Below are 13,010 nucleotides of genomic sequence, written 5' to 3'. Positions count from 1 at the left end.
GGTCAACTGCCCCTATCCCTCCCCATTAGAAAATTAAAGAAAAAAAATATATTAAGTTATTTATAATTATTAATTTATTTACAGCGACTGTAAAATATTTACATATAGCCGGATTAGCTTTAAAACAATTTCAGAAAAATATATCATTGAAAACATCTGTCACAGATCAATACAAAATATAAATATGAGTACAATTAAAACAATAGTTCTGTGACAAATTACAAAACCGGAACTTTGAATACGCTATGACTATAAAATGACTATAAATTACAAAGACAAATTAACTAACAAATGCATGGCAAATAAGATGAGACTCCTCTTTGATTAATAAAACATGAGAACTTAGAAAAATCTACAAAAAAAAAATATCCATGAAATAGTACTTTCACTAAAAACACACAAATAAAAATTAATAAAAATATTGTACCAATTTTTCTACACAGCAGTCTAGTTAACTAAAAATAAAAGCCCATTTTATGAATTTCACAACATTCATAAAATTCATAAAGGCTGCGGGTACTTTTGCTATTTGCCTATGACACTGCGTATCCAGTCGGTATAGTCGGCCACATTGGTATAGACCGCGGGATGACCGGTTAAACCACATTGGGTAAAACCATAACTAACAATGCCATAGGTCACCCAACGCGAGTGTTTACGATCAAAATACATAAGAGGTCCTCCACTGTCACCGGCACAGGTGTCTTTGGCATGTTCCCCGCCGGCACACAACTGCTTGGGACCCAATTGTATACCATACAGATCCAAGACCTTGGTACAATTCTCTCTTGACATCATGGGTATGCGCAACTTCAATTTAATGGGACTGGGTATGTTGTTGAAATATTTGTTAACTATAAAAAACAACAAACAAACAAAGGAAAATATATCCAAGTAGTATTTATATAGATTTTTCTCAACTTACACAAATCTGTTTTCCCCCATCCCGATACGGAAAACATTTGACCCTCTTTGAAGGGAGCCGGCTCGGTTTTGTTCGGTAGGCATATGGGCATTACAAAATGGGTAAAGGACACCGGATGTTTCAGTCTTATTATTGCTAAATCGTTCAATTTGTTGAACGAATAATCCTTGTAGTCTGGATGCACGGTAATTTTCTCCACTCCCATGTCTATGGCAGCATCGGCACAACTCAAATAGTTCGGTTCCTCTATACAATCGGGCTCGGTCTTGACATTGAATTCGCCCAGACGCACATATTTCCTGCATTTAAATGTTTTTTAGGGGAAAATATCATTTCTTTAGATGAAGTGACTCTTAATGTTGGCAATACACTATACCGCTTACAATCCCTTTTTCTCACGATACGCTTCACCATGGACGCAATGGGCTGCAGTTAGAACGTGACGATCATCGATTAAGGCTCCACTACAGCCATATTCATCTGTAACAAAATAAGGGAATATTAATATGAGAAGAAAATTAAACAAGTAAAAAGGCGTTAAGTTCGGCCAGGCCGAACTTTGGATACCCACCAGCTCGGGTATATACGTAAACCACCTTTCGTCGAAATTCGGTGGAAATGGATACCTTAAGCCCCATAGCAGATATATCGAAATATGTTCCGATTTGGACCAAATATTAATAAATACAAGTCATTGTTCAAAATATTGATCTTTTTCGAAGCTATATCTAAAAATAAACCGATCTGAACCATATATGACACGGATGACGAAAAGTCTAACATAAGTCACTGTGTAAAATTTCAGTGAAATCGCATTATAAATGCGCTTTTTATGGGACAAAGACTTTAAATTGAGATATCGGTCTATATGGCAGCTATAGCCTACTCTAGACCGATCTGGGCCAAGTTGCAGAAAAATATCGAAGAGCCAAACACAACTCAATGTCCCTAATTTAGGCGACATCGGACAATAAATGCGCCTTTTATGGACTCAAAACCTTGAATCGAGAGATCGGTCTATATGGCAGCTATATCCAAACTGGATCGATCTGGACCAAATTGAAGAAGGATGTCGAAGGTCCTAACACAACTCACTGTCCCATATTTCGGCGACATCGAACAATCAATGCGCCTTTTATGGGCGCAAAACCTTAAATCGAGAGATCGGTCTATATGGCAGCTATATTCAAATCTGGCCCTATCGGAGCCAAATTAAAGAAGCATGTCGAAGGTCCTAACACAACTAACTGTCTCAAATTTCGGCGAAATCCGACAACAAATGCGCCTTTTATGGGCCTAAGACTCTAAATCGGCGGATCGGTCTATATGACAGCTATATCCAAATTTGGACCGATCTGGGCCAAATTGAAGAAGGATGTCAAAGGTTCTTACACAACTCACTGTCCCAAGTTTCAGCAAAATCGCAATTCTTATTCGAATTGGCGAAATGTGGCTTTTAAGGGCCTAAGACCCTAAATCGGTGAATCGGTCTATATGGGGGCTATATCAAGATATAGCTCGATATAGCCCATCTTCGAACTTAACCTGCTTATGGACAAAAAAGAATCTGTGTAAAGTTTCAGCTCAATATCTCTATTTTTAAAGACTGTAGCGTGATTTCAACAGACAGACGGACAGACATGGCTAGATCTTAGGTCTTAGATTTTTACGCTGATCAAGAATACATAGACTTTATACCTATATCCTTCGGCGTTGGGTATAAACAAATAAACGAGTGGTAAATTCGGCCGGGTCGAATCTTATATACCCTCAGCTGTATCAGGCTAAAGACCGATTCAGACCATATTCAGATGGGAGAAGCCGTTGTACAAAATTTCAGCCAAATCGGATAATAATTACGCCGTCTTGAGGCTGAAGATGTCAAGATCCCAGATCGGTTTATATGGCAGCTATATCAGGTTATGGACCGATTTGAACCATATTTGGCACAGTTATTAAAAAGTATAACAAAACATCGTATGCAAAATTTGAGCCAAATCGAATAGGAATTGCGCCCTCTAGACGCTCAAGAAGTCAAGACCCCAGATCGATTTATATGACAGCTATATCAAAACATGGACCGATATTGCACATTATAATCCCAACCGACCTACACTAATAGGAAGTTGTTGTCCTAAATTTCAAGCGGCTAGCTTTACTCCTTCAAAAGTTAGTGTGCTCTCGACAGACAGACGGACGGACGGACATGGCTATATCGACATAGAATGTCATGACGATCAAGAATATATATACTTTATGGGGTCTCAGACGAATATTTCGAGTAGTTACAAACAGCATGAGGAAATTAGAATACCCCCATCCTATGGTGTTAGGTATAAAAACGCAGAAATAGAGCCTTTCTAGAGATATAGCGTTTCCTGGCGGATAAGCTATGTGGTGAATATCTTTTATATAAAAATCAATCTGTGTTTGTTTGTAGGTTTGTTTGTTTGTTTGTGTGTTCCTATAGAGAGAAAAGGCTGAATTTTCACAGATGGTGCATAATGACTCCGTGGTGAAAATAGGGTACTACATTTTTTGATATCTGAAGGGGGGACGGACCCTCCCCCTTACCCTAATTTTTAGAAACGCCAGATCTCGGAGATGGGTGATGCGATTTAAGCGGTATTTTATGTGCTCTCACATATAGTACCCTAAAAATAAAAATTTGGTATCCAAATACCGGGTGGGGTACCTAGGGGGGCTACCCCACCCTAAAACCCACCAAAGATATATTTAGACCAATCACGACAAAATGGGACTCAAATGAAAGGTATTTAGAATAGGAAACCTTTCTGATATCCAATTGTCGGACCAAGTGCTAGGGGGACCAGCCCAAGCCCCAAAACACCCCTAAATCTGACATATTTACCGACCATGGCAAGATGGGACTCAAATGAAAGGTATTTGCGAGTAGATACGAATCTGATATCCAAATGTGAGAGCACGTCCACAGAGGGGGTCCACCCCTTTCCCAAAACACCCCCCAAACGGGACTTATTTACTGACCATAGGAATATGGGGCTTAAATAAAAGGTATTTGAATGTAGAATACGAATCTGATATCCAAATATCGGACCAAGTGTTTGGGGGGCCGTCTCTCACCAAAAACATGCCCCAAAGGGGACAAATTTACGACCATAGCAATATGGGGCTCAAATGAAAGGTCTTTGGGAGTAAAGCACGAATTTGATATCAATATTCGGGAAAAGTGTCTATGGGGGCCACGCCACCCCCACAGCACCACGCAAATAGTAAATATTTGCCGACTATTGCAATATGAGGTTCAAATAAGAGGGGTTTTTAAAGTGGAACACGAATCCGATATATATTTTCAAGGCCAACTCACTGAGTGCCCACCCATCCCACAAAACACCCCTCCCCCCCTCATGTTTGCCGACTATGGAAATATGGGGCTCAAATTAATGGTATGTGGGAGTAGACTACGCATCGGATATCAACATTAGGGGCCAACTGTCTAGCGCACATCCCACCACAACCCCCAAATAGGAAATATTTGCTCACCAAGACAATTTGGGTCTTAAAGAGAGTGGAACTAAATATTTATAGTTTTTAGGGCCAATACCCCAAACCGGACATATTTGCCGACTTTTGCAATAAGGAGTTTAAATGAGATTAGAAAACGAATTTGATATCCAATTTTGAGGCCAATGGCAATATGGGGTTCAAATAAATGATATATAGATATATGAGAATAGAGTACGTTGCTGATATATTTTCAGGGCTTAGTGTTTGGGTGACCACCCCAATCCCCAAAACACCCCTAAATCGGGCATTTTTACCGACTATGTCAATGTGGAGCTTAAATGAAAGCTATTGGGGGGTAGAGCAAGAATTGATACCCATTTTCGGGACCAATTTTCTAGGGGTCTACCCCTTTCCCAAAATACCCCACTAACAGCAATTTTTTACTGACCATCGCAATATGGGGCTCAAATAAAGGTATTTGGGAATAGAATACGAATTTGGTTCCATATGTGGAACCATGTATTTGGGCAACACCCCCCAAGGGAAAAAATTTTTCGACCATTCCAATATGTGGTTCAAATGAAAGGTATTTGAGATTAGAAAATATGGGGCTCAAATAAACGTATTTGGGAGTAGAATACGAATTTGTTATCCATATGTGGGACCATGTATTTAGGACATCACCCCTTTCCCAAAACACCCCCAAAGAAAACAATTTTTTCGACCATTCCAATATGTGGTTCAAATGAAAGGTATTTGAGATTAGAAAACGAATTCTATAACCTATTTGATAAACATGCCAATATGTGGCTCAAATGAAAGGTATTTGAGAAAAGATTTGATTACCTATTTTGGGGCCATGTGTTAGGGGGACGCCTCATCCTGTAAACTCCTCTTAAGCCAATGGCAATGTGGGGTTTAAAAAAATGGTATTTAAGAGAAGAGCACGATGCTGATATTTTTTCAGGGCCAAGTATCTGGGGGACCACCTCTCCTCCGAAAACACCACTAAATCAGACATCATGAGAATATCGGGCTGAAATGAAGTATTTTAAGAATGGAGTACACCTTACGTAGCCCAGTAAAGATCATATGGGATTCAGATAAAGGCACTTATATTGTTAAACTGTTAGTCAAGCGATATACTATTTTCGTAGCATGGTATTTCACTAAAAGATCTTTAATTGTCGAAAATAAATATTCCAAGGATACTTCTGTTCCATATAAAGTAAAAGAATGCGCAGCGGAGCGGGCCCGGTTCAGCTAGTTTACCATAAAGAGGTATTGGGTTGCCCAAAAAGTAATTGCGGATTTTTCATATAGTCACGTTGACAAATTTTTTCACAGCTTGTGACTCTGTAATTGCATTCTTTCTTCTGTCAGTTATCAGCTGTTACATTTAGCTTGCTTTAGAAAAAAAAGTGTAAAAAAAGTGTATTTGATTAAAGTTCATTCTAAGATTTATTAAAAATGCCTTTACTTTCTTTTAAAAAAATCCGCAATTACTTTTTGGGCAACCCAATAAAATGTCACTATCATTAGTGAGGTTAATTTGAGCTTTACTCATCGCCTAAATGAGTCTATACTGCATGATGGCCGCCCTGTAATAAGCGGGTTTTTTCAAAATCTTTCTGGCACCGGAACTAGATCCAACAAACATATTTCTGCAAACCGGAAATCGTTTCGCCCCTGTGTTCGGCAATTAAAAATTATTTACCACAAAAAAACGTTATACAATTGTTATGTTGATGACGTCTTCTAAACGGATACATTTTGTCGGAAACAATTCATGTGCTAAAATTGTTTGCCATTTTATTTGGTTAATATCATAAATGTCACAGATGTGCAAATATTTGTTTAAATGTGCCAAATAGTCTTGATGTTGACTTAAAACCCAAACTTAAACTTATTTTTCACCGACATACGCACCTAATATAAGCCTTAAGCCATATTCATACAGGCTTATGTATTTACATATGTTTATTTAATATGCCGCTTTGCGTAGTTTTGACGCTTCAAATCAAATAAATAACCTACCGACATGTTTAATGCACAAAAATTCGCATGTATTTGGCGATCATTGAAAGGAATGTGAGTTCTTATCAGTAGTATTTTATGCGACATGACATTTCGCACGTTTTCCAATCAAACGGCGTTTCAGCTGTACGTTGGAGCAAATAGAAAAAAATTAAGACTTTTATTTATTTATAGCATTTTGAAATTAAGCACGTGGTTCCTACATTGATATTGTTAAATGGATGAATATATACCACCCCACATCGAAAATTGCCAAAATTCTTGTTACAGTGAAATTGGTAAAGTTACCTCAATTTTTTACCCTACACCATAGGATGGGGGTATACTAATTTCGTCATTCTGTTTGTAACACCTCGAAATATTCGTCTAAGACCCCATAAAGTATATATATTCTTGATTCTTGACATTTTAAGTCGAACTAGCCATGTCTGTCCGTCTGTCTGTCTTTCGAAGGAGTTAAGCTAGCCGCTTGAAATCTTGCACAAATTCTTCTTTTTAGTGAAGGTCGGTTGGGATTGTAAATGGGCCATATAGGTCCATGTTTTGATATACCTGCCATATAAACCGATTTGGGATCTTGACTTCTTGAACCGCTAGAGGGCACAATTCCTATCCGATTTGACTGAAATTTTGCACGACATGTTTTGTTATGACTTCCAATAACTGTGTTAAGAATAATTCGAATCGGTCCATAACCTGATATAGCTGCCATATAAACCGATCTGGGGTCTTGACTTCTTGAGCCACTAGCGAACGAAATTATTTTCCGATTTGGCTGAAAGTTTGCATGCAGATCCCTTGCAGCGAAATAAGAGGCAAGTTCGTTGCGGTAAACGTTTAACCTATCGCAGATGTTATCAATGGGTGGGTAGCCTGATGCCATGATCGTACAATCGCCCGCATATGATACGATCTTTATTCCGTCCTGGGGGGACGGGGTGGGATGGATTATAGGTAGAGATTAAACAGTGCCGGAGATATCACAGCGCCTTGGGGAACTCCCTGCTTCACTCTACGGTGCTCGGACTTCTTATCTCTAAATTCCACAAATGACTGGCAACCATACAGATAATTTGCAACCCATCGTTTCAGGCCTGGCGAGGTACGTTTGACATGGCTGACAGTGTCGAATGCCTTCGATAGGTCTAGTGTCACGAGGACTGTCCTATCATATGGCCTGGGCAGATAAAAGCCCTGACATATGTGTGCGATGATGGTATACAAAGCAGTTGTAGGAGAATGGAAATTCTCCTACGAGGCTCGGAAGGAGTAATCCCTCAAGTGTCTTGGCTACTGGTAAGAGAAAGGAGATCGGCCTGTACGACTCCCCCTTACTCGGGTTCTTCCGAGGCTGCACATCATCCAGACATCGGGTACTGCAAACGTTTTCGAAGACAGGTTAAAGACAATTGCATCGGTGCAGAGATTTGAGATTCCAGGGATGACATTCGTAACTTCGTCCACGGTATATTTTGATGGCTGTCCTTCGGCTCGGAGACCGCAGGTACGACGAATCACTCTCCTCCTTGCCCTGTTACTCTCGGAAAGCATAATAAATTGATGCGCGTGAAGATAAATTCCGAATTTAACTAGCAGAGACACAAACCGCTTTGTTAACAGAGTGCGAGAGAGAGTAACAGAAGTATTAACAGAGATCCACTGAGGGGTTAGCAGAGCTCTGTAAATACTTAACAGAACCAAAAAACAAGAGAAATTAATTAAATTTCTTACTTTTTATCAATTTTTGCAAATATTTGTAAAAAGAAAAATAAAACCATAACAAAATTTGGAGTAAAATATCAATGCTTTGAATCAAAAACACCAAATGAAATATCTATTACCGTAGTACTGAGAAAAATGAAAAATTTATAAAAAAAAGATATTCTGGGCAGCATTATGACCAATGGTCCTGGAGGACATCTAAGAATTCTACAAGGTATTACCATACATCGTTGGAAAGGTCACGATGAGTGCTTTCCAAAACATGTTCTTATTAGAAAATCGAGCAGTTGGTTTTTTCAAATTCCTGTCTTTTTTAAAGAATTTCTCGAAAAAAAAATCTAGACAGGAATATGGCCAATGCTCCTGGAGGACATCTAAGAATTCTACAAGGTACTACCATACATTGTTGGAAAGGTCTCGATGTGTGCTTTCCAAAACATGTCGTTATTAGAAAATCGAGCAGTTGGTTTTTTCAAATTCCTGTCTTTTTTAAAGAATTTCTCGAAAAAAAATCTGGACAACGATGTATGGTAGTACCTTGTAGAATTCTTAGATGTCCTCCAGGACCATTGGTCATAATCCTGCCCAGAATATTTTTTTTTTATAAATTTATCATTTTTATATATTTGATATTTTAGTTCAAATTTTGGTATGGTTTTATTTTTCTTTTTACAAATATTTCCAAAAATTTATGAAAGGTAAGAAATTTAATTAATTTTTTTTTTTTGGTTTTTTTAAGTATTTACAGAGCTCTGCTAACCCCTCAGTGGATCTCTGTTAATACTTCTGTTACTCTCTCTCTCTCTCGCACTCTGTTAACAAAGCGGTTTGTGTCTCTGCTAGTTAAATTTGGAATTTATCTTCACGCACATAATAAATTGACGGTTGAACAACGTGGCACATCTCCTCGGATCAGTCACAGTTATGTCGACAATAGTGACAGCGATCCCGTCGACCTGGATTCGAGAAAAACTAAAAGTTTGACCACAGCTTGTCTAAAACGGTAGCTAAGATTCATTGCTCCAAATGCACCGACCATAAATTATGTTCGTTGACTACCCTAATTTCCAGATTCAGCTCGCTGATTCTGGGGTTAGTGAAGCCGTGCAATGAATCCCCATCACGCTCGTCTTGGAGTACCTTAGCATGCGCCTAGAAATTGGGAATTCGCTGGTGGTATTAGGCCGTAGCATGTTGTGTGCTACTGAGACTACGACTGGTGGGACAGCTGGTCAGCTGGAGCTTTTGACGAAGACAACTGATTCGAGTTTTGAGGACAAGGTCGAACCTATTTTATCTTCGCATTCCTATAACTTGCCTAGGCCGTCGGCCTTTCTGGCAAACCAAAACGCTCTTTTAGAGGACGCATCGCTCTCAGGTTTATAGGGAGGCTTGATGCGAATAATCCTAAAACTCTCACCGATAAGAATAGAGGCACCCTTAATTGAGCTCGGAGATTCGCTGCACAAGCTACTACAATGGCTACAAGTCTAGATTCGGAAACGGCACCGCAGTCAGCCAAAATGCTGCGGTCATTTGAAGGGCATTTCAACCCCAACAGAACCAAGGCGACCAATAATAGCTAAGGACAGCTTGATGATGGTAGTTGTCGACAAGGAAAAGAACATGGCTGCATAGCTAGGAACAATAAGAGTGGGAGTGACAATGGGTTGTCATCTGTATGCGCCGATGTCTTTGCCGAATTGCCCGGGTCCTCTTCAATTTGTGACGACGCAGGCTGGTTTCGTGCCGATACGGACTAATTGCTTTCGGAGATCAACGCTCAATTGAAATGCATCGTTGTGCGCTTAAGAGATGGGTGAGATCTGGCCAGGTGCAGCACTAGATTTAGTCAAGAAGGAAGATATGCTTGGATACCAAGGATTTCCTCAGAATCCTGAAGGCTAAGAGAATGTAATGCCAATCTTTCAACCACCGACTGGAAGATTGGTAGATTGAATGAGGCTTATGGTGACCGGAGACATGTAGTATTCGTACTTAACTCCTGCTGTCTCGTAGACCTCAGCAAGTCTGAAGGGATTGTATCCTACGGAGACGACTCAGCAGTTGAACACTTGCCTGAGGAACTATCGACCAGGGAATGGGACAAGGGACAAGGGAATGTAATGCCACTCTTTCAACCACCGACTTGAAGATTGGTAGATTGAATGAGGCTTATGGTGACCGGAGACATGTAGTATTCGTACTTAACTCCTGCTGTCTCGTAGACCTCAACAAGTCTGAAGGGATTGTATCCTACGGAGACGACTCAGCAGTTGAACACTTGCCTGAGGAACTATCGACCACATCGCTAAATTGTGGCGGTTACAGGAGACTGAAAATCCTCCTGCCACAATCGAGACAGGAGGGGATGGCATCGAAGCGTGACCCGAAAAGACCTGTGTGGGTAGGTCATCCAGTTGAACTGGGCTCAAGGTGTGTGCCAGCGGGGTAGCACGGAACTCAAAAGTACATCGACAGCAGCAGCTAGTGAAGCATCTAAGGAGGAATCGTCCACACCGCAAGTGTCCAGTATCTTGAGAAAGAGTGGTTCATGAATTTTATGAGGATGAACTCGTGGTGGAATCAGAAGACGAGGCTAACCTAACATAGGTGGAAGTGCTGAATCCTGACTATGGTCCGGTTTCTACAGATAAATTGCCACCATTGTAGAGCCGCTTCGGCGGCACTAAAGGTCCTCCTGATGGCAGGGGGATTTGACGTGATTCTTATCCAGGAACCATGGGTGTGTGGAGGAATGGTTCGTGGACTAAAAATTCCTGGATTTTAACTTCTCAAGAATACGGGGAAAAAGTGAGACACTGAGCCTGTACTCATGCAAAGAGTAGTTTAAATGTTTTTCTTCTTCCTTCGCTAAGCACTGAAGATTTAGTTAGCCTTGAAATAAACAAATTTCATTACTGGCTGTCTTCCCTATATATGGCACACGATTCAGAGATGCCGCCTTCAAACCTCAAGTTGCTGGTTGAAGCTGCTTCTGTTGGGAAGAACAGCCTCATTATAGAAAGTGATGCTAATGCACATCACCAGATATGGGGAAGTTCGAATGTAAACGAAAGGGGTGTGCTGTCTGGCGATTTGTAATAAAGGGGATAAACGGATCCTAATTACCAGGAACAGGCAGGAGATACTTGATATTACCTTTGTATCGGAGGATATAAGCGCAAGAATAAGCAACTGTGAACTGTTGGATGACCACAGCTTCTCTGATCATCGTTATCATAGTTTCAGCCTTGGAGAAAATACTGTAGAAGTGGTCCCTCGACTTAACAGAAGAAAAGCGGATTGGGATAAATTTTGGCACCAACTCTGCGGGTCTATCACTTCTAGACGAGAAAAGAAAGTGGAAACTGCGCAGGATACAGAGATAATTGTCTTGGCTCTGAATGACTCGCTTGTGCCAAGCCAATGGGGCAAACAGCGACGGCCATGGTGAACCCCAGACCTGGTGGGTCTAAGAGAGGACTGCAGAAAACTCTTCAACAGGGGGAAAGCCACAAGAGCACCACATGATATTTATAAGGCTGAGCTAAGAAAAAACAAGGGCGAGCTGAGAAAAGATCAGAACAAAGATGGATCTAAAGAAAATGGTCAGAGGACCTCAAGGAGGCTTACTATCTCCTCTACTATGGAACATAGCCATTAACAATATATTATTGTATCTGGAAGAAAAAGGTGTAAATATGATCGCGTATACAGGTGCCGTGGCAGTTGCGGCAATTAGTAAAAGTTGGGGTTTAAACCGCCTGTCGTGCACTGGGTTTATGATGCTGTTGTCAGACCTATAATGAAACAGACTACAACACCATGTAGTCTGGTGGACGACGCTTCAAAAGTCCACATTCTGTACAATAGTCAGCGGGATCCAAAGGAGGATTTGTTTGTGCATCACAGCCGCACTGAGGATGCCAACTAATGCATTAAATTTAATGCTAAAGCAAATGCCTCTGGACAATGTGGCTAGGACAATAGCTGCATCCACTGCTGTAAGGCTAAGGGAACTTTCTCTTTGTTACGTGTCATGACGGGCACTGTTTTATCCTTAATACAATGCCCAATGTTCCAGTCCCAAAGACTATTAGGGCTTTGGGGTGTGCTCTTTGCATATGGAGAAGGATACCCGACCACTGAAGTGTGTATCAAGCGGAGATCCTAACAATTAAAGATGTAATGAAACTTAGATAATTTAAACTCAATGACAAGGGACCTGTTTTTATTGGCGGAGTCCGAACGGCGTGCCGCATTGCGACAACTCTTTAGGGAGAAGCTTTTACATGGCATAGTATCTCACATCTGAAAATTTTGCCTGGTGTTCTTGAAAAGGAGTAAAGCTAGGCACTTGAAATTTTGCACAAATACTTCTTATCAGAGTGATCGGTTCGGATTCTAAATGGGCCATATCGGTCAATATTTTGATATAGCTCCCATATAAACCGATTTCTAATCTTAACTTCTTGAGCCTCTAGAGAGCGCAATCTCATCCGATTTAGCTGAAATTTTGTACTACGACGTTTCCTTTGACGTTCAACAGATAAATTGATCGAATCGGTCCAAAACCTGATTTAGCTCCCGATATCCCGATTATATTACTTGATCCTCTTGAGGGCGCAATTCTTATACAATTTAGCTAAAATTTGTTCCAACGACTTTTCCTACGGTCTCCAACATCCAACCAAGTGTGCTCCGAATCGGTATATAACCTGATATAGCTCCAATAGCACAACAATTCTTATCCATTATCCTTTTTATACACACTACCGAAGGATGGGGATATACTCATTTTGTCATTCCGTTTGCAACACATGGAAATATCCAT

At 40.4% G+C, this 13,010-nt stretch overlaps 1 protein-coding gene across 1 annotated transcript in view; it reads right to left on the bottom strand.

Annotated features, from left to right (window-relative positions):
• Positions 1-501: 501 nt before the first annotated feature.
• The window catches only part of LOC106085424 (uncharacterized), a 38,895-nt gene continuing 26,386 nt past the window's right edge, over positions 502-13,010 (bottom strand). The window contains 3 exon segments of the mRNA XM_059361477.1: positions 502-854; positions 926-1,224; positions 1,309-1,405. Coding sequence (XP_059217460.1) covers positions 502-854; positions 926-1,224; positions 1,309-1,405 — 749 coding nt within the window.

This window comes from Stomoxys calcitrans, chromosome 2 (genome assembly GCF_963082655.1).
Source record: "Stomoxys calcitrans chromosome 2, idStoCalc2.1, whole genome shotgun sequence".
Taxonomy (NCBI): domain Eukaryota; kingdom Metazoa; phylum Arthropoda; class Insecta; order Diptera; family Muscidae; genus Stomoxys; species Stomoxys calcitrans.
The sequence above is the reverse complement of the archived record's forward strand: the minus strand, read 5'-3'. Positions and strand labels throughout refer to the sequence as shown.